Here is a 22002-nt window from a genome sequence, read left to right as displayed (position 1 = left end):
CCCCCTCGGAACAAAACCAACATTTCATTTCATTTTTAAGGTGAAAGAGGAGGTAACAACGCAAAGGTTGAAACTTAGAACACATCAGTACTATATGAATGGGATACCATATGCGATGCCCAGACTGCCGTTAGTACTACATCCAGACACACCCCCCCCCCCCCCCCCCCCGGGCAACGTCCCTGTTTAACACTCACTTTCGATGTATTAAAATCTGACTTGGGCTTATTACGTATATCGATATAAATTGACATATGAATCCGATGCGTCTGCACTGAACGCTCATCTTTACACATCCAATTTATACTTCATTAACAAATGAAATATTTCACCACAATGGCAAACAAAGGTACAAAAAATACCTTTTGCTTCTTGATACCGCACTTGAAGCTAACAGGTACAAAAAAAAAAAAAAAACATCCCAGCCTCTCAGCAGCCCCCGGGTAGAATGCACGTAGTCTTGATATATGTCCATCAACATACAGTAAGTGCTGTTGCGAGGCACATCAACTTAGCTTCCTTTGTCTAACAGCGTTTCCACCTGTCAACAAACGTACAAAAAAAGTGCATTTATGTGGTGCCATCCAACACGTACTGATTAGCAACGGGCTAGCAGCAGTAGTTGTAGAAAAATTATGAAACTTCATAATTACAATCCACATCAATTTTATTTGTATAGCCCTATATCACAACAAATTTGTCTCAAAGGGCTTTGCAGAGGCAATATGATACACAGTCAGAAACAGTAGATGAATTAATAAAGTTCAAGTCCTGGGCAATCATCATCGTAATATCAATAGCAAAGGCAAGAAGTTAATCCATGCACCAGATTTTAGGTTTCGTATTTTTGAAGCACATACCTTCCTTAACAATGGCAGCATGACTACACGAACGCCTGGGACCCGCGATACATGTACTGCCTGCAGTTTCGACGTTTCCCTCCTTTGTTACCAGCACCCATGCTATGTAGTATGGAGCACTGAGGCACTGGCTTAATTCTACATCCGCCCTTCATGGAGACAAAATTCCTGTGTTCGTGTATAAGCACACATCCAACTTTGTTTCTGTGCTGGAACTGGAATGCCTCAGAGCTTTTCAGGTTCCTGATGGCGTTTCCATCCACTGCCATAAAGTCATTAAAATACGATAATGTTTTACTTGTGGTCACACTCGGCCATATTTTAATGTTGTTTTCCCATGTCGAAATGGCAGAAGGATGCAGTATTTCCAAATCGTGTTTATTCAGGGTTTTTAGTGAGTGATGCCAATCCAGCCCCATTGAAGTCAATGGTAAAAAACTTCAAAACGGAAGTTGCTTGCAGAAATGCGGAAGTAAAGTGGAAGTACCTAGGGAACTTGTCTATACTTCCTCGTGCTGTGATAGTCATGATTTTCCAAATAAAGCAATCGCAAACCACATGCGTTGTCTGTTTGTGCGGTAAAACCTGAAAGGGAAAAGCAACTGAAAAGAAAGTGCGGCTGTCATGACCATGGAATTAAAAAAACCCGGCTCACTTCAGACTGCAAGCGGACAACAACAACATAGAGATTGCGTAAAAGGGTTTATTGAAAAAAAAAAAAAAAAAAAACATGCAATCGCAAAAAGGGAGACACAAAAAGTGTCCGTGACAGTATGTCGGGATCAATAAAAAAAAAAAAAGAAAACCGCGCTGCGAGGCAGACAATGAAAAAACAAGGCCATGATGCAGCTAACAAAGAAGGGATATACAAACTGTCGAATGGTAGCAAGGCAGTATCTCGGCAAGCCGCGTAAGAACGGTTTAAAGACACTGCTGATGAGCTGGAATTGCAGGTACGATGTTGGGAACTCATCCCACATTTCTGTAACAGAACAATCTGACCAACAGCAGAATGTAACAAAATCATGCCAGTCGTCATACTCGCTTTGCTTGATAGCTAGCACAGCTATTCTCCCAGTCCAGGCCAACAGGGTCATCGCCCCCAGCGTGCATTGCGCGCGTAAAATATGGTGCCCTTTGTATGTCAGTGTACTAAATATTATAGATTTTCAAATCAATGGCAAAAACGTATGTGTTTCTAATGACGTTTTAGTAAAAGAGAACAATTGTGGCTTATTAGAACCTACAACTCTTTAAATCCAAGGATCCCTTCAAGGTACATCAACCTATATTAATTTGTTGGACATTTGTAATGAAATTCTCGGTGTAAATGCATTCCATTAACAAAACAATACCTTAATAATTAACAGTTATAAACAACAGAAAGTGCTGTTGCAGACCAATTACATCACTCAGATGCTCTCCTTCAGGCTCAAGCTTGGATGTAGTCATCTTATCGGCTCTGTTTCCCGACTTCTTGAGGTAGACTGGAACCTTCCTTAATGATTGCCGACTTAAGCTTGCTTGATACCTTGGTCCGTTTTTGTAAAAAGGGCTATTAGAACCAGCATTGTTTTTTGTGAATCAATGAAAATGGGTAGTCCAATAAGAATTTATGAATTTGTTTTTTTGTTGTTGTTGTTGTTGTAATCTCAAAGGCCAGTGACAAAAATAAGAACTGAAAAGTGATCATAGCATGTACACACTGGATTCTTTACAATTGAATAGCTCAACCTTGTTGGAATATTACAATAGAGCCTAATTAATTATTAGTTAATTATTAATCAGAAGCGGAAACCCAGCAGAGGGCTGTAACAGCGCAACAAACCCAATGTACAGAAAACACGACAATACATTATTCAAAAACAACTGTAACAATCACTGATGCTTGTCAAATGAATCACAGGCCTCATATTCTCTCATGCATTACACCCCCCAGCTCCCCCAGGTGACACATTTCTATCACTACTATACTAAACTATACCTTAGAGTTGGCACAGGGAGTCCATCCTGGCCAGTCCACTTTTCACTGCGTCCTAACATTTTATTTCAAGCTTGTTACTGCCTTACTTAAATCTAATAGGAAACTAGACTTTTTTAAAGTTACAAACACTAGAAGGCATAACAGCAGGCAGGCATAGAAATCCAGTTATCAATATTAATATTCTATTGTCCCATAAATAATTCAGCCGCTGTTACGACTGCGTGTTCATCTCGCAAAGGATCTGCCTTTGTAGAAATTGCCTCGACGGCTGCTCCCTGCGTGTGGCTTCCTTCCGGCGCTGGGTGCAGCCAATCAGACTTTCAAACGGCTGTGAGTTTAAAAGAGAAAAGGAAAAGGATGAGCCAGAGGTTTGGTACTGCTGATGATAAAGGACAAAACCCTGCAGGGGACTTCAGGCAACAAGGTACATAAGGCCAATATGTGTAATGTGCTCATGTGAGTGTCAAGCATATGCGCATATAAGGATTACATAGGCTTCTGTCTTGCCACTTTCACCCATACCTTAGACTAGAGTTGCCAACCATCCCTTAAAAATTGGTAAGCCAAAGAAATAAAAAAATAATAATTAAATTAAATACAGAAAAATAACTGTAATGAAGCATTATTCCTCCAAGGAACATGAGTGCACTGCCTTCTAGTGGAGGAAATAGTTCCTAGTTTGAATAGTGAATACTGTAGTTCCTTCATAGTTACTATTATGAAATCATATCTACGATTTCCGTGGTCATCGGTGCCAAATAAAAACTGCGAGAGAGTTTTAAATCTGCGCTTGCGATTCATGTTGAGGGCAGCGCTGTATGTCAAATACTTCATTAGTTAGGGTGCTTTAAAGATGCGTGATTGAACAGGCTTGCATGATCATAGAACGGCAAGCTTGCGTCTGGTTGGTTTAATGGAGTCATGTGATTATTGTTGCGAAGTCTCATTAATGAAATTAGTAGCGCTCCTTTTGGCAATAACATCGCTAGCAAAAAAAATGAATTAACCTGTAGAATAAAGAGGAAAAAAGTAACGACTTGTGTAGCCCAAAGTCGCGGAGTAAGAGTAGCGTTTTTTCAGCACAAATCTAAAAGTAAAAAAGTAAAAAGTATGGCTTCATAAAACTACTCTTAGAAGTACATATTTCTCAAAAATTGACTCAAGTAAATGTAACTGAGTACATGTAACGCGTTACTACCCACCACTGGTGCCGTGTCTGTTGTGGCGGTGGCTGGTGGGCCGGGCGGGCGGTATCGGGGGCAGGCGTGGGGGGCAGTAGCATGTCCCCTCATCTCTTTCCTAAGGGTACATTAATGGGGGCGCGGATGGTCTGGGGGACCACCCTGGGTCCCGGGGGTATGGCGGTGGCCCCCTTGCTGGAGCTGCTGAATGAGGGATCGGCAGCGCTTGCTCAACCCTGATGATTGGCTGGGAGGCCGAATGTGGCCCTGGGGCTGTCCCCACACAGCATTTCCACTTGTCTGCAGGACTATCACACGTCTGAAGGGATTCACGCATGACTGGGTGCAAATGAGACACACTCAAAAAGAGAGAATGTCGGTGCCAGGATTTGCGATCAGGCAGCATAGAATAGGATGTCACCATATTCCCATGTACAAGTGATTCATATATTACTGGGTTCCACACCTCACATTGCTGAAATGTGTATGCTCCATCCGCCTTATCACATCTCTTATTGACCCCCCTCCTCTTTCTCCTCAGCCCCCCACATGGTGTCCACGGGAAATACAATTCGACATTCACAGGGAGTGTAGGCGTTCAATGTATTTCTTCCTATTTATTCTTCTCCTCTTTTGTCTCTGTCTCCAGTGGCACCTCCAGAAATTGTTCATAGGGTTGGCCAGACAGGGCCACTTAAAATCTTGGGGTGGCACACCAAAACTAAAAGCTATAATTTCAGGTTTTTATTATGTTGTTGCAGTAAAAGGCCAGAAGAAAACTATCAGAAAGACTTAAGGACATGCCTACTGATATACGTTGGTGTATTGTGCTATATTTAATGTTACTAATGATTTAATGTGCAAAGTCCATAACAGTATAGTCAACATTTTGAGTTCCACAGCTACTACAATATGACATTATACTGCAGCAGTGCTGAAAGTCACTCACAGCTTTTTTATTTTTCCCATCCAAGAAGAGCCGTTTTGGTCCAAATTTGTCATGATTGGGCATTTTCTCCATACATGCTGGATAGTTTACGTACTACTACTAGGCTACTACAAAGGCAGCGTTCTGTTACAGTGTGTGTTGGAGTTTTCGTATTGGAAATAAAAGCGCCCGTGTACTATAATGCAATTCCCTGCAGCTAGACGGCAATGACACATGAACACATTGAAAATTAAAAGGTCTAGTAAGCCTCGGTTTAACACGGTGCTGCAGCACCCTCAACACCCCACTTCTCGCACCACTGTTATACTGGCCACTGGGGTGGCCAGTAGGGTGGCCAAAACATTTATACGAGGGGGCGTGGCTACCCCTGGGCACCCCCTGGTGGCGCCATTGTCTGTCTCTCCTCTTCTATTTTCCTTTCTGTCCCCCAAATAACCCCTTCCTGCTAGGTGCGTTCTCCTAATTAACGAAACACAATGAACTTGAGTATATCATACTCCCTATGTGATGCATTAAAACTGTTCAGACCATAATATAACACTCAGATTCCAGTTCTCCATGTCAAAGCAGATGAACAGGACAGGTTTAAAAAAAATGTCTGATGAGTCAAATTGATATGTAAATTTGATAGATCGAATTGACCCAACTTGCATAGCAAAAGTCAGTTTGTTTAAAAGCTATAAAATGCTAAGAATTTTTATAATTCTCTTAACAAATTGTTCAAACGCATATTACCAGAAATAAAAACTGCCAAATATGCCTCTAAATTAAATTTTGAATGCAGAAACAAACCTATTAGCTCAAACAAAAACATTTACAGCCTTATGTTGGCCTTAACAGGAGCATCTGGATTCAGACATGTGAGATGAGTTACGTCATACTTACTGTTACCACCAGAGGGCAGTGTATCCTCCCAAATCAATAAAACTAAATGCAACACTTTCAAAACAAACGATTACAATGCCACTCTGACTAAACGTATCATCAAAGTAGCAAAGTTGAATTCAAAGCTTTTTTCTCATCAAATTACTTGATCTAATTGGTTGTCATATAAGTAATGCCCTGATATTTCCTTTATACAGGAAAGTCTACAAAAACAGCTGAACGCGACAGAATCAGTGTTGTCACAGATTACTTGAAAAAGTAATTTAATTACTGATTACGCCTCAAAAAAGTAATCTAGTTACTTTACTGATTACTTCATTATCAAAGTAACTAAGTTACTTTAAAAGTAATCTATCAGTTACTTTTTACCCATTTTTCTCCCTTTGCCGCCTCAACATAAGAATGACAAGAGAAAAATGTCATCACATATAATTGACTTTCCGATGATTGAATTTAAACGGGAATATCAGAATTTCGTGCTGGCTTAGCCACTCTGGAGCCCTGAAACTAACAAATATCTTACAAACTGCTTGGAATTTGTTGAAATCAACTCCACCGACCAATTAAACCCCGCTAACTCTCAGGTTAAGCCTAATGTCAAAACTTTTGAATTTCGTGTTATGGTTAACAGCATATCAGTGCCAATGTAAAACAATGCAAATTGACGGCACAATAATCAACAACACACAAGTGGATTGTACAGTGCAATAAACACAAAGGTGGTGGCGGGCGCGGATGCGCGTGCAGCCGTGCACAAAAACAACCCGGAAGTACTCGTCTCAACACACCCGCGGTCAATTTGGCCATGAAACGTGGCGGTAACTAAGCACTTTACACTCAGTCGGACTTACAACACATCCCACAGATGCTAAACGAACACATTGCCTCACGGCATAAATGTGTAACACGCATATCATGTAAACAAAGCTTGCCAACTTGGAGCGATGACTGCCCACCGTTGCTACGGCAAAGCTACTAAACGGCCGCGCATGTAGGGGGTCCAACCTTTTGCTGATACCCTCCAGAATGAAGGAAAAATACTCACCTTCATTCATGGATATCCACAGATCAACATTCCCTCGCAACATCTCAACACTCGGCGCAAATGTCCACCCGCCTTTGTCCGACAACACGTAATGCAAGACCAAAACAGGAAATAGCTAAGAGGTTGTCAAGGAAACACGTACCGGGAAGCTTTTATTTTAGCATTTTCTATTCAAAATGCTCTTCGTACATGAGTACAATATTCTTCATTCTACATACGTTATGAGGCAATTAAAAAATAGTAACGCAGAGACACTACGGAAACTAACTTTAATCAGATTACTGGTGTAGAAAAATGAACGCATTAGATTACTCATTACTGAAAAAAGCGTAACTTAACGAACTAACGCGTTACTGACAACACTGTACAGAATATACTGTAGTATGAATGATTTGCAAAAAATATATATTGAATAATATATCTTGGTGTCTGTGCTGGTGTTTTGGTGGGGTGTGAGGGGGGCATTTTATGTTTATGGAAAGTGTAGTGCAGTAATTGAGGCAGAGACTGAGCATAAGGTGAGGGTTCAAAGGCCAGTCTTTTAAATGGGATCTAAAGGTTTGTTTAATTATGGAACAAATCTAACAAAGAACAGCAGGTCATGCATTTGCAGTTGCATCTGCAGTGAAGCGGTGCCGACCTGCCCTTCTCATTCTCTCCCTCTCCCATTCTTCAGAATCGCCTTCATTCTCCCGCAACGGCCTGTGTGCTGCTGCTTTTACATTGTGTCCCTCAGGGAGATGAAAACTACCTCACAGTTACATTTTACTGCCTTGTTTTCTTGTTGGCCATTGTGTTTCTGTGTTTTACTAGACACTACATCGACCGTTTTTTTGTTTGTGCCGCTGTACAAATGTGTGTTCCAAACCTTTAGTTTTGCCCAAGTGAGGTGGATTTTCAAAGAATCTAATAAAAGTAATACCTAATTAGGATTGCATGAGTACAGAAACAACAACAACTTCCTCTATACAAAGCACAATGAAAGCATAGAACAAAATTGCTCAATAATGTGCTCGTCTGTTTCACAAAATAGTTATCAATCGATTAATTGTTGGTATTTGTTCATTTGAAGGACTACTTAGTGTGCAGTATTTGTTTTTTTAAGACTAGAGTGTTTTGCTAACGGACACTACTTTGTTCAGCAAGTCTTTCGGCTCTGTGCAGGATATGGAAATGTTCTTTGTCTGTGTTTCAGAAAGCTGACTTGGCAGTCGCCGGCCTCACCATCACAGCGGAGCGTGAAAAAGTCATTGACTTCTCCAAACCCTTCATGACCCTCGGCATCAGTATCATGTACCGTGTCCACTTGGTGAGTTACATTTCACACTGTCCAGCCAATTGAGGAATATTACTGTAAATTAAGCCTGCATGCAGATGGGTTGAGAACCAAAAAAAAAAAAAAATTGCATCTTTTTGAATATTGCTGAACGCTGCTCAACACAAATTGCTTTACTTTGCTTCACACATCGTCAGTTTGGACAGTTATAGTCAGTGCTTATCATGTAAATTATAAAGTGCCAGAAAGCAAAGTACATATGATGGCCCAGTAATCAGCAGTGTTGGGAATAACGCCGTGATACATAACGGCGTTACATAACGGCGTTATTTTTTCAGTAACGGGGTAATCTAACTATTTTTTTCTGCCGTTACGCCGTTACCGTTAATGATGGTCAAAAGTGGTGCGTTACTTACTCTGAATAAATTGAAGAAACTACCAGCCGTAGCGAGTGTACTCTGCTCTGTTTATTTGTCATCCAAGACTTGGGGTGCGTTCAGGTTCGAGAATAGCACACGTGGTTTGTTTTGTGCTTTTTCCTAGCAAAGATATACCACACAGGATGTGCTGGCACTTTGTTTCTTTAATAGCCCATATAACTTCAACATTAACACAAACGTATGGCTCTCGGCAGGCCGTGTCTCTAACTCACTCCCGCATCATGTGAGCAAAGCAATATTGGCGCCGTGTGCACTTTAGGGTGCCTCGGATAATTCTGTATCAGAATATTACAGCACGTACTTCTTATGACTCCAGGCTGTTTGTCCCTGCTCATTCAATTAGACAATGCTTTCCAAAGCTTGCAAACATTTCTGTTTTTGCTATACCTGAATCCTAGCCTCGTTCCCGTCCCCCACTGTCAGCCAGCAAGAATGCTGCTTCCATCTTGAGGACGGCAGACATTTTGAGGGTGACAGGAGGAAAAGCGGGACGAGGCTACCTGAATGCACCACCTGGATAAATGCGATGGAAGTGATTGTGATTGGCTGAGGGTTAGAGTCATGTGTCATGGTAAGCCAATCAGAGCCGGTGGTTTCACACACAAACCGGAACAGCACGTGCGACAAAGACACACATGCTAAACAGATGCAGAGGGATATGATGACAGAGGATTCAGAGGAAAGCTTGTCCTTTACGAGGTGTAGGATAAATCTGTTGCTGGTGAGGTGCAATAAATATTACAAGGTTCTATAACACAACTACCTGTCTGTTCTTCTCTATTCAACTGACTCGAATACTGCTCAGAAAATTTCAAATTCTTTGACATACAACTTCTTTTTAAAGTAACAGAAATAATTACTTTCCCTGGTAACTAGTTACTTTTACTATAGAGTAATTCAATTACTAACTCAGTTACTTTTTGGAAGAAGTAGTGAGTAACTATAACGAATTACTTTTTTAAAGTGACGTGCCCAACATTAGTAATCGTAAGTCGGATACAAAACACGGAACCTAACAGATTGGGCTTTCATTCAACATGCAAATAGCCACTTGTCATGCTGAGGGCTTTATAAGCCTCAATTAAGGTGTATTATATTTTAAATTCAATTTACTTCTGGTAAAATGTTGTTATGGAATTTTGCAATATCCCCAGTGTGTTCCATTCAAATTCAATATTTAAGATAAATAATATATGGAGAATAAAATCCAAATTAATTGCTATTATTCTATTGTCCTGGATAAACTATATTTAATCATATGGTTTTTTTTAATTAAAATATATGATTTAATTTAAAACTAAAAGGTTTTCTATTCATTTCCCTTGTTAAGTTGTGTTAGTGTGTTATCATAACGTGTCCACTCTGTTCAATCTACAGTATATATCAAAGAAATTAATTGAATAGGATCATTTAAAAAGGTTTATTTGTAAAATGATAGATTTCTCATCAAGTAGCCACAGTTATGTTAGCTATTAGGCCAGCAAAACTAAGCTGAGGACTACCATTAGCAGAAAATGCCCCCTCTATTAGTTTCTACTCTGTTATGTCCAAATGGAACCCTATAAAATAAAGATGACAAAAATGTATGATAATAATTTGCAATCATCCAGGCTAAGTAATATTCACTGATGACATCACAACAGGTGCGACTTACAGTAGAATCATATACTGTATTTGATTCGCTATTGAACGGTTGCGTAACAATGTCATCGCATTGTCACTTAGGGTTGAAATGGGAATCTCATCCGCCTGTTTGCTTTGGTACAAGCGAAAAATATTTTTTTTAACAAAATACATTCTTTAGCACATTGAAAATGTACTTGCTTACTTAAAACACAATTCAAGACTCATGGGATAACAAACACAGAAGAGAGCGGAAGAACACAGTTTGATCATTAAATCCTGATGTGGCTTGCATTTATGCCAGGGTGAAAGCATACTCAAGTTACTTTTCAAAAGTAAAGAGTTATAATTACTGCTGCTCACATACAGTATGTTCACCTCTGCCCTCAGTCTAGCTTCAGCGACTCTTTCCCATAGTTTCATTGTGTGGATTATCAGCTTTAGTCCTCTGTAGTTGCACAACTCTGCACTTCTCCCTTGTTCTTAAAGGGATTCAAATGCTAGTACAAAATATACTAATTGGATATTAAAACCCCTCTTAATGTTTTCGTTTTAATAAAATATGTACAATTATTTTAACTAGTTGGTCGCCATTGTTGTTGACGTCGTAGGGTGGTGACGTCACATGAACACGCTGCCGGACTTCCACAATGTCACTCTTTAACTACATAAACATGTCGTCAGTTCTGCCCTTCCAATTTTAACCTGAGCGGAATACTAATGTGATATTATTATAATATTAGTGTGAATATTACCGGCAGGGTGATCATCAATGTGGAGAGCGCTTTTAGGTGACAAAAATAAGGTGAGCCGTCATTAGACGTCTGAGTAGAGGCAAACTCTCAGTAGAGGCAGACTATCAATGTTTTCTTGTGATGCAAAAAATCAAACTGCTGTGTTTCACTGTATACTGGAGGGATGCTAACCATCTCCATAATAAGATTGGAATAATTTGTATCACACAATAGTTTAACGTTAAGATCTGCAAACATTTTTTGATATCAAACACTCTCTTGCTCCGTCACTAGAGGAGGAGAGTGCAACCTCCCACCAGTGTTGGGCACGTTACTTTAAAAAAGTAATTAGTTATAGTTACTCACTACTTACAAAAAGTAAGTTAGTAACTGAATTACTCTATAGTAAAACTCATTACCAGGGAAAGTAACTATTTCCGTTACTTTAAAAAGAAGTTGTTGTATGTCAAAGAATTTGAAATTTTCTGAGCAATATTCGAGTCAGTTGAATACAGAAGAACAGACAGGTAGTTATGTTATAGAATTTTGTAATATTTATTGCACCTCACCAGCAACAGATTTATCCTGCACTTGAAGTGCAACAAAAATAAACAGATTTGAATTGCTTACCACAGATGTCGACAAAAGCTTTGAATGAATGAGCAGAGACAAACAGCCTGGAGTCATGAGAAGTACATGCGCTATTAGGCTCGAGCGTTTACGTCACAGAATGGGGGATCACGTGAGATTTGACAACAACGCAGCCATATTAGAAGCAGGTCTGGCTCGCTGACATTAAACTTTAACTTGCCAGTTCAATAAATAGACAAACTCGTCACTAAGGCGAAAAACAGATGTGTGATCAAACTTAAGGATCTGAACAATCTTGACCCGTACGAGCAAGCCGAAGACAAATGGAGTAAAGATGTCGACGGGCTTCCACAATTACGCCAAATGGACATTCTTCTGTATTTATTGTTTGGTGTATGTTACTAAACTCATCAGCAAATTCCGAAATTACAAATCGCTACAAAGCTATGAACAGTTTTGCTGTGGATTGGTGCAGGACCTGCACATTATGACCATATCAAACGGCAACTCCATCGTTCTTGCAAAGGTCGGCTATGTGTGTCTACTATTTTCATTGCCATGAACCTGAACGCACCCCAAGTCTTGGATGACAAATAAACAGAGAAGAGTAGACTCGCGACGGGTGGTAGTTTCTTCAATTTATTCAGAGTAAGTAACGCACCGCTTTTGACCGTCAGTAACGGTAACGGCGTTGTAACGGCGGGAAAAAAATTAGTTAGATTACCCCGTTACTGAAAAAATACTGCTGTTATGTAACGGCGTTATTTATAACTGCGTTATTCCCAACACAGCCTCTCACTAGCAAACTTGATACGTGTATGCTACTCCTCCCATCCCATCTTTCGTGTTCATTTTGCTTTTGCTGCTGGTTTTATGAAGTATCGACAGGGCTGCCCTTCTCATTAATATTCACCTCGAATTAATATTGGAAGGGCAGAACCGACGACATGTGTATGTAGTTAAAGAGTGACACTGTGGAAGTCCGGCAGCGTGTCCATGTGACGTCACCGCCCTGCGACATCAACAACAATGACGACCTTCTCGTTAATTTTTTGGTTTAAAATTTTACAAATTTTATTAAAATGAAAACATTAAGAGGGGTTTTACAATCAAATTATCATAACTCATACTAACATTTATCTTTTAAGGATTACATATCTTTCTATTCGTGGATCCCTTTAAAAATGGACATCAGCACACTTTCTCAGGCATCTTTTTACTATCTAAGATCCTGTTGAACAACCAGTCAGAAATTCTACTGCTACCTCTCCTAGACACTTCCATACATGAAGGTGGTTAGTGTGAAAGCAGAGGATGAAGAGGACAGGGTTAGATGGGGACAACTAATTCACTTTTGATGACAGACTCACATGCCACAGCGTTGCAGGGGAAGACTAGTCACTTGGCTCACGTGACAGAAATAACGTGGAGTAACGCTCGTTCAACAATTATAGGGCCATTATAGAATGAAAAAATGTAAAGAGTTTCAGTCGAAGTTGCAGCAAAAAGTAGTTTGCTCATGTAACGCTAGGCCGTTATTTCCAATACTGCATTTGACATTGTAACCTGTAAATAAGGGGACAATTTGACTACTGTTTGCTCAACAGTCAAGAAGGTCTTTATAACATTTAGAAGAGAGCACGAAATCCCTAAATTAGCTTGACCCTTTGCTGTGTTTGACCTGCCTTTCCATACTGCATATTCTATAATCCTTATTGTATGCCATAAAAGGTTCCTGAGCTGTTTGAGAGTATTACTCTGAAGCAGGAATACAGTCAGTCCTCATAGAAGACCCCGCTAATAGGTTTAAGCCATTTTTTGGTTTGTTTTTAATTATTGTTCAAACATACATCAGTTCATGTTGTAAAAGGAACCTTTACAGAAAACGCAATGCCGGCATGCAGAGAATTAAATAGAGACAACTCTGGTTCTTTGGTTGTTGTTATTCAAAGTATTTCAAAAGTTGTTGCATAGAAGTGGATTTCCTGTTGCTTGAGCTTTCAGGTTCAACGGTTACCCTGATGAAAGGATGCTGAAGAGATGTTGATAATATGTATTCCGCCACAAGGTTTGCCAATGCGGCCATGAAGTATTTTGTACCAACTGTCATACGCAGTGCAAACAGGGCTAATGTCTTGCCTCTGACTTATGCCCTCGTTCACCTCTGTTGTATGAAGAAAGCAAACCTAAGAAAGAAACCTTGAAAAAAACAAGTGCAGCAGGAGACGGGCCAATGTTTGCAGAATCAGAGGCCCATTAATCAGTACTGACCTCCTCTTACACCCAAGGTGACCATAACAGCGCTTAGCACTGCAGCAACTGACTCTTTGTCATCCACCTGGTGCATTTATTCCCATTCACTATAGCCGTTCTCTCTCCATTCTTGTAAACTGTCCCTCTTTTGTACCCTCCTCATGGTCAGCACACAGAACTAATAGGTGAAGCAGTGAGGCACTCAATTGAGCAGTTGGAGAGAATCGATAGCCTCAGCAGGCGAAGTTGTAAAGGGGTGCTGGGTTGCATGGCACCTCTGAAGTAGGCAGCTGCCAACTCAAAGCAGCACGGGGTGGACATACCACAGAGTTTAGAACACTGTTGAATAGACAGAACAGACCCGGTTGTCGCACCATTCTTTGGTAAGTAGTGTGACTCCACAAATGGCGAAGAACCTGTCAAGTTCAAGTATGAATCCTTAGGTAGACATTTATAATATTACCCAAAATAAGGACAGAAGGCACTCAATTTAGTTGAAAAGCTTGCAAGGAGAAGGAGGAAGCGATACAATGGACCACAAAATACAGCTTCCGCAACTGTTCTAACTAGCCCCTTCTTCACCTCGCTTTTTATTTGGGATGGCCCTAGCAAAAGACAGGTGTCTTGCCCCAAAAGGGAAAAAGGGGAAACAAGCTGGCGACACCTCTTGTCTTCGTTTGGGTATGTCTGTGCATGTAGGTGGAATTCTATACATATGTGTCACCACATTTCTGAAAAGCAACGCGGCCTTTTGATAAAAGCATATGGCGGAAAACACTCAGGTGATTTGAAGTTCTGCCCTGAGACCCCCAGTTTGGCCAGATTTCAAAATTATCCTATATGCGTGTGTGATACATCATTGGAAAGCTTAAAATCTCAATTTTCTGGGGGAAGAAAAATTTTGAACAGGAGGGCATTTAAAAAAAAAAAATTAAACAGCAAAAACCCTAACTGAAGGTGAGAGCACGCGAGAGCAGAATTAAAGACGTCATGATTTTAACGAGATATTATCGCATACTTGCCTCTTTTCGATCCAAAAACTGTACCATGTAACATGTATCACCGAGTGTCAAGATACAGCTGCGAATGGCCACAGCTGGATTTTTGGTGGATTTTATGGGTGAAACATGGTAATATAACAAGGGACGCGATGCAGAAATCGCAGACATCAAGGAGTGGTCAAGATGTTCATTTTCATATATTTACTCTTTTAATTATTTATTTATTTATTTATTTATTTATTTATTTATTTTTCTTTCTTTGTCTGGATCGATTATTTATGTAACATATCGGAGAAAATGCGACAGTAACACAAAAATACAATGAGGTACTTATCCGTGACTATTTCTTACAGACACCATTTTTTTCATTGTGACATAATTTGTTTAAAAGTTTACAATATGTAATTGAATAATTTTTTTGTCTTTTTTTTAAAGAAATATTAAACATCAGTTAATGATTCTAAACTAAAAATGAAAGACATTTTGAATCATAAATATAATTAATTACCTTTGTTTTATGACTGGGTTGAAACAAAAGCGGTTGTGCGACATCTGTAAACGGGGGTTTCCAGGGTAAAACGGACAAATTAAAAATAGTTTGGGGTCTTAATGCGCCATGAATCTGCTATGGCAGCATGTATACAAATTGTTCTATCAAACACAACAGTTCTTTTGGCTTAAAATACAGCAGTTTATTTTAAAGACGAGTGCAAGAGCAGAAATGGCTTTTTCAGTCTTGTCTGTGTTTTCCGCCATATACAGTGGGGAGAACAAGTATTTGATACACAGTCAATGGAAAAACCCATTGGCAGTGTATCAAATACTTGTTCTCCCCACTGTATATAATAACTTAATAACCATCTCATCAAATAGTACATTTCATGAAGCAATAGCATTGGGTACGTAATAAAATGCAACAATATGATTCCTTAAATGTATTGAAGTTGACCTGTGGAACCTGACAGGTTTAAACCAGCCTGAATGACAAGGCAGTATTATCAAGAGCTAAACATACTGTAGTTATAAATTTCCAAAAATGTCTCTTACTGCAATCAATCACAGAACATCCTATTATAGCAATTAATACTTTATTATGAGCCTTCATTGGTAAAAGCAAATATTTAATAACCATTTAATAATTATCTTATTAGAACCAAAAGCACCACTGATAAGCATACATTTTAAAATATACAGGCAAAGGTTATGGAGCTTGGCAGCTTAGTTTTATTTAATCACAATTACTTAACTCTGCTGTAGGCATTTCCCATGTTTGGCAATGTTGATCCATTTTTTTGAACGGACTTGTTCACTTCTAATACACCATTGATGTGACACTTAACAATGAGTTTTACAGCTTTTTTAAAAACTTTTAATGTAGTTTTCAGTCAGAGTCGTGATTGTGGGATAAAGCCGTGTATTATTTCCCCAATGCAATCTGCTGTTTCATCTCATTTTCTGCATATCTCCTAGATCTGCATTATGTATATTTCTTGTCATGTTATTAATTGCTTACTAATCTCAGACAACTTCTGAGCCTGTCGAAATAGAGAATAAAGAATATTTTATAATTTATAAGTCAGGTCAAAATACAGTCTGACAAAGTTGTCTCGAAAACCTTTAAACTTGTGAAAGAATTATAAACACTCAACAGTATTTATTGCTATTATTTTGCATTTGTTAAAGGGACTACACAGGCTTTTTATGGTTAATCTAAAATACTTTTCTACTCTACCAAGCCGCTGTTGAGTACTTTTTCATATCTTCAATAGAGACCGTTCAGGTCAACCACTACGGGCAAACACACGCCAATGCAAGTCCACGAGCGTCCCTGCAGTAGCAATGGTGTTTCACCGAGCCTCCGCAAAGTCTCCAGTTGGCAAAAAACCTTTTCTAACTCACTTAAGAATTGTAACTGTTTTTACGTTCGCCGTGATGATTTAATGGGCCAAACACTCGTTGCTTTATGTTTGTGCTCGCACAAGCATGTGCACCATGCACAAGCTGCAGTTATGCAAGACTGTTTAGAGGAGCGCTCCGTAGGGGGCCTATATTCAAGAACTTAAAATTCAAATATTTTCAAAACCAAAGCCGCTAGTGACCTAAAACCAAAACAGGCACCTCCCATAGGCATACATGAGTCTCCATGAGCAGCGGTATCACAAAGTTGAAAGTAGTTCCCTGATAAAATTCCGATTAATTATTTTTTTATAAGTATAACAAAACTTAAAATGGGTACAAAAATTCTCAGATTTTACGGTAGGTGCACAATAGTCACCTATATTTTCAGGATCAATAGCAATATTTAACATATGTAACTTTTTTTCCAAAATTTTTTTGTGCAATTTTGACAAGTTTTCAGCAGTTAATAAATCACTCAATTTTCACGTCAGAAACTTAATACTTGAGGAAAACATGTAGAATCATCTTAATTTTACTCAAGAAAAGCAAATTCTGCATTTTTCTATATACTTTAACAATTTATTTAGGTTGAATTCCGATGTCACTGTTGCCTCAGCACGTCTTGCCAGCTATCTGGCCCCCGTCGTTTTTAGATTGAAATGTTGCATAAAATAAAACACGTAAAAGCTGAATTTTTTTATTTATATGAATGCAGAAATGTCTAAATTACTTGTTTTTTTGCCAAAAAACGGGCAGTTGGCCAAAAATTACTTGAATATTTGAATGTAAACTTACGCTATTGTGTATGGATACAAAATCCAACATGGCAGCCATCACCAAACAAAAAGGTTTTTAAGTTGAAAATTCTTGTAAATAAATGCGTAAATCCTGGAATTTCGATAGATTTAAACGTAAAACAAAAAACGGGCAGTTATCGTTCATTATACGTAAATATTTCAAGCTAAAGTTACGCTAATTTTTTTACATTTATTTCATTTTTTTAATGTTTCAAAATACATGCATGGTGCTATTTTATTTAATAATTACCTTGAATCCTCAACCAAATCACTCTTGAGACACTCCTGTCTGCGGTTATGCACTAAAACTTTAGTCCTGTTTCCACCTAAATCCGGCATCAGAACACAGTGTGTGTTTGATTTTCTCGCAGTGAAAGCCTCCATGACGCTCTGCCTGGCCCGGCCCCATACGGGAAGCCGTGGCGCAATGTCTGTGCAAGCTGTCTTGTCAACTGATAGTGAAGTGTTGATTTGGTAAGATTTTAAAATGAGTTTGGAAATTTTAGTTAAAACTTGGGATCATGTATTGACTGTATGTCATGTATTGTTTAAGCTTTTAATATAGGCCAGTGCTTCTCAAAGGTTCGGTACACTTCCAGTTTAAATGGATCGGACGTCTGTCGCTATCAGTGGGAGGCAATGAGTTGTACATTATTTCTTACCAGGGACATTTTCCCATTCAAACAGACATAAATCATTGGCAAATATCACGTTTGTGTAGCTCAGCAGATAGTTCATACGCATCCAACCGTTGGCCTCAGTCATCACACTTATACGACACAATGTAACCTTGAGCTATTGGCTGGCTAGTGTCACGGAAACTTTCACTTCTGTCACCTTCATCATCTGTGCCTCAGAGCCAAGTGAGGTGAAGGTTTCCTTAAGAAAAGTCAATGTGATCATTTCCTCACGTAGGGAACTACAGTATGTCAAGGTAATGGCAGTCTACGTTGATTTATTGATTTAACTTGTGTGAATTCACTCAGTCACACGGAGCTTCATTTGTTTTGATTTATGATCTGCAAGGAGGATTGAGGCGACTGACAAACTACATGTTGGACACAATACATTTCAAACGATATGCAATGTTATATTGTATGTTTATAGAAGGGATTTAAGAGGCAGTGAGATTATTGTTGTAACTGACCTTGTGACCTCGATTGAATCAAACACTCTTTTGTTTGCTCCCGCAGACACAGCTGACAGTATAAAAGGGGATGGTACAGAAGATCAGAAAGAGAAAGTCAATGAGTAAGGAGTATGCTAAGGGACGTGGTTGAGAGATGAGAGCAGAAATGCAAGCCGAGAAGAAGAGTCGAAATGACAATGGGAAGTGTCCTTCACTGACTCAGTATTCATACAGGCAGTCTCCAGGGGCAAACGTGGTGGTGTGCATACAAATAGGCACGATGAATAGTTGAAATCCTTGACTGAATAACCTCACTAGCTCCCTCAGACACGAGAAAAAACAAGACCATCAAATGTCAAAAGAATGCCATCCTCTGGTCTTTAATAGAGGTCAATGTGATTTCCCTCAAAATCTTGATGTTCTATTTGTTGACAAAATTCTCATAAACATTATTTAGTATTCTCTTCCAAGCAATTGCTATTACTTAGCCTGCAATCAAATAATCCCATTGCTACAGACAATAATAATACTAAATGCAGTTTTTCCCCATATATGTGACATTACACAGTCAAGAAGAAAAAAGTTGATTTTCTCTTTCACAGGTTCTTTAATTCTCAGGGGATGACGACACACAATTCAGGAACACAAAGAAAGCCATCATCTCTTAAGCTACAGTATATACTTATTCAAATACGTAATATTAAGATGACAACAATTAAAAGCTGGCCACCTGGGACAAATGTCCTTAACTGTCCCAGGTGACTTTGTGAAGATGTGCCTCGACATTCCAACACATAAACTTTTTGTTATTCTAAATGCAAATAAGCACGCCCCCAACCCATGTAGTGGCTCACAAGAAAGTGGAATTTTATTAGCAGCTATGTTATGTTTTCTGCTTTGACCTTGCTTCAGAGAAGAAACTGAGAGCTGCAGTCTTATGTTATCCAAATAAAGTCAGAAAGAAGGTTAACATATCAATAAAATGAACAAATATATGGACTAAACATCTCTACAAATCCCTCTTTTGAACTCGATGACAAATCGAGTCAACAAAATCTAATAGAAATGAATATACTGTATCGATTAAAACAGAACAGATATATGGAAACAAATATTGGTAACACTTTACAATAAGTGTCCCTTAATTAACATTAGTTAATGCATTTTTAGACAATAACTAATGTTTAAGTAACATTACAATAATTAATATAATTGCTTATCTAATATTTATTAATATATTAATTAACATGAGTTAAAGCATTAGTTAATGCATAACCAGACAGTAACTAATGGTTTGGTAAAATTAAAAATATATATAGGCTTATATTGGATTAGGGTTTAGGGTTAGGGTTTGTTAACTTAAGCATTTATAATTTCTTAGTTAAGGGACAGATGTGCTACCCTTTACAATAATGGTCCAAAAAGCATCCAGTAATGGTTAATAAAGTTTAAGGGGGAGGGGGGGCATTAAGCATTTATAATTTCATAGTTAAGGGACACATGTGCTCACTTTACAATAAGGGTCCAAAAAGCATTCATTAATGGTTAATTAAGGTTGGGGGGGGGGGTAAGCATCTATAAATTCTTAGTTAAGGGACACGTGCTACACTTTACAATAAGGGTCCAAAAAACATTCAGTAATGTTTAATGAAGGTTAAGTAATACTAATGAGATACGTTCCAGTCAAATAATACCATACTTATGGTTATGTTAGCAGCACCCAAGGACTCACAGAGCAATGTTTCTCATATTAAAATAACATAATCACTTACTAGTACCAGTATACATTAATAAGTACTTTTTAATGCACTAATGTATATGTCAATTAATTTTAATTATTGTATTATATATATTATAACCTAACCTTAAGTATGGTATTATTTCACGTGAACATACATCATAAGTATTACTTAACCTTAATTCCCCATTACTGAAGGTGTTTTGGACCCTTATTGTAAAATGAGCACATGTGTACCTTAACTAAGGATTATAAATGCCTAAGTTCCCCCCATAACCTTTATTAACCATTACTGAATGCTTTTTTGACCCTTATTGTAAAGTGTAGCACATGTGTCCCTCAACTAAGAAATTATAAATGCTTAAGTTAACAAGCCCTAAACCCTAACCCTATAGAGGCTTTTTTTTTTTTTTTTTTGTACCAAACTATTAGTTACTGTCTGGTTATGCATTAACTAATATTAATTAATATATTACTAAATGTTAAGTAAGGGATTATATAAATTATTGTAATGTTACCTAAGCATTAGTTATTGTCTTAAAATGCATTAACTTAATGCATTACCTCATATTGATTAATATATTAATAAATGTTTGATAAGGCATTAAATGAATTATTTTCATGTTACTTAAACATGACTTATTGTCTAAAAATGCATTAACTAATTTTAATTAAGGGACCCTTATTGTAAAGTGTTACCCAAATATCTCTACGACAGTTACTACTAGTGGATAAAAAAATGCTGTTACTGGACTGTGTGATCATCCATTCTTTCTCAGCTACCAAAAACTTACACACTGGGCTTCCCGTGCCCACATTGTCAATGAATGACAGCACAAACAGCCCCTGACAAACTTTGAAACGTCGACACGCAAACACAAACACAGGATTGTGGTCTTTGTCTGCCATGCGCAAACAAACAAACTCTCCCACAAATACAGCAAGTGAGTGAGTAGGAGCAGCGCAGGACAAACATGTACTGGAAAGCACTTGTTTATGGTATGAAAGAAATTCAATATTTGCCGACAAGGTATTATAAATAAGTGTCCTACCCTTTTAGTGACACTGCACCCTCAATTACAGTCACATCACAGGCAGTCACATTCACTTTTGGGAGTGATTAATCTCATCGTACCTGGTTATTAAAGAATTTGCACTATTTTGACCTTGCAAATTATGGAAATGGATGAAATACAACAGATTGAGTGATAGTGTAGTTGCACAAGTCATTTTTAACTTCATGTAAAAAAAAAAAATAATTAGATCATTTTCTGGAAAGATTGAGTTATCTACTGGTAGGACATGATAATCCACACAAGCTGAATGGAGGTAATCGGAGTCTAGGCTTTTTCCCTGCTGCATTTGTTGTTGTTGTTGTATTTTGTTCTCTAAGGGAAAAAAAACGTAACAAAATGGCTCAACAGGGCCTTCCTGAATTTTTAAAAAGGCCTCTCCTATTAAGTTTTTTTTTTAATGATGAAAATCTGGGAGTCGATGCCTTGTGCAAAACTCAAACAAAAAGTCTCTTGGGTCCTTATTCCAAACCGGACTGGACTTGCAGACCCCTGATTTACAGGGTGCACATTTAAGACATTGGCGCCTAAGGAGTTAGTTGGA

The 22002-nt window shown here is 38.5% G+C and overlaps 1 protein-coding gene across 10 annotated transcripts in view; it reads left to right on the top strand.

Moving 5' to 3' along the window:
• The window catches only part of grik4 (glutamate receptor, ionotropic, kainate 4), a 734878-nt gene that overhangs the window by 682702 nt on the left and 30174 nt on the right, over positions 1–22002 (top strand). For all 10 annotated transcript variants that reach the window (XM_057839364.1, XM_057839368.1, XM_057839359.1 and 7 more), the window contains one exon: positions 8100–8213. In XM_057839364.1, coding sequence (XP_057695347.1) covers positions 8100–8213 — 114 coding nt within the window. The remainder of the gene's footprint in view (positions 1–8099; positions 8214–22002) is intronic.

This window comes from Corythoichthys intestinalis, chromosome 6, assembly GCF_030265065.1.
Source record: "Corythoichthys intestinalis isolate RoL2023-P3 chromosome 6, ASM3026506v1, whole genome shotgun sequence".
NCBI lineage: Eukaryota > Metazoa > Chordata > Actinopteri > Syngnathiformes > Syngnathidae > Corythoichthys > Corythoichthys intestinalis.
The sequence above is the reverse complement of the archived record's forward strand: the minus strand, read 5'-3'. Positions and strand labels throughout refer to the sequence as shown.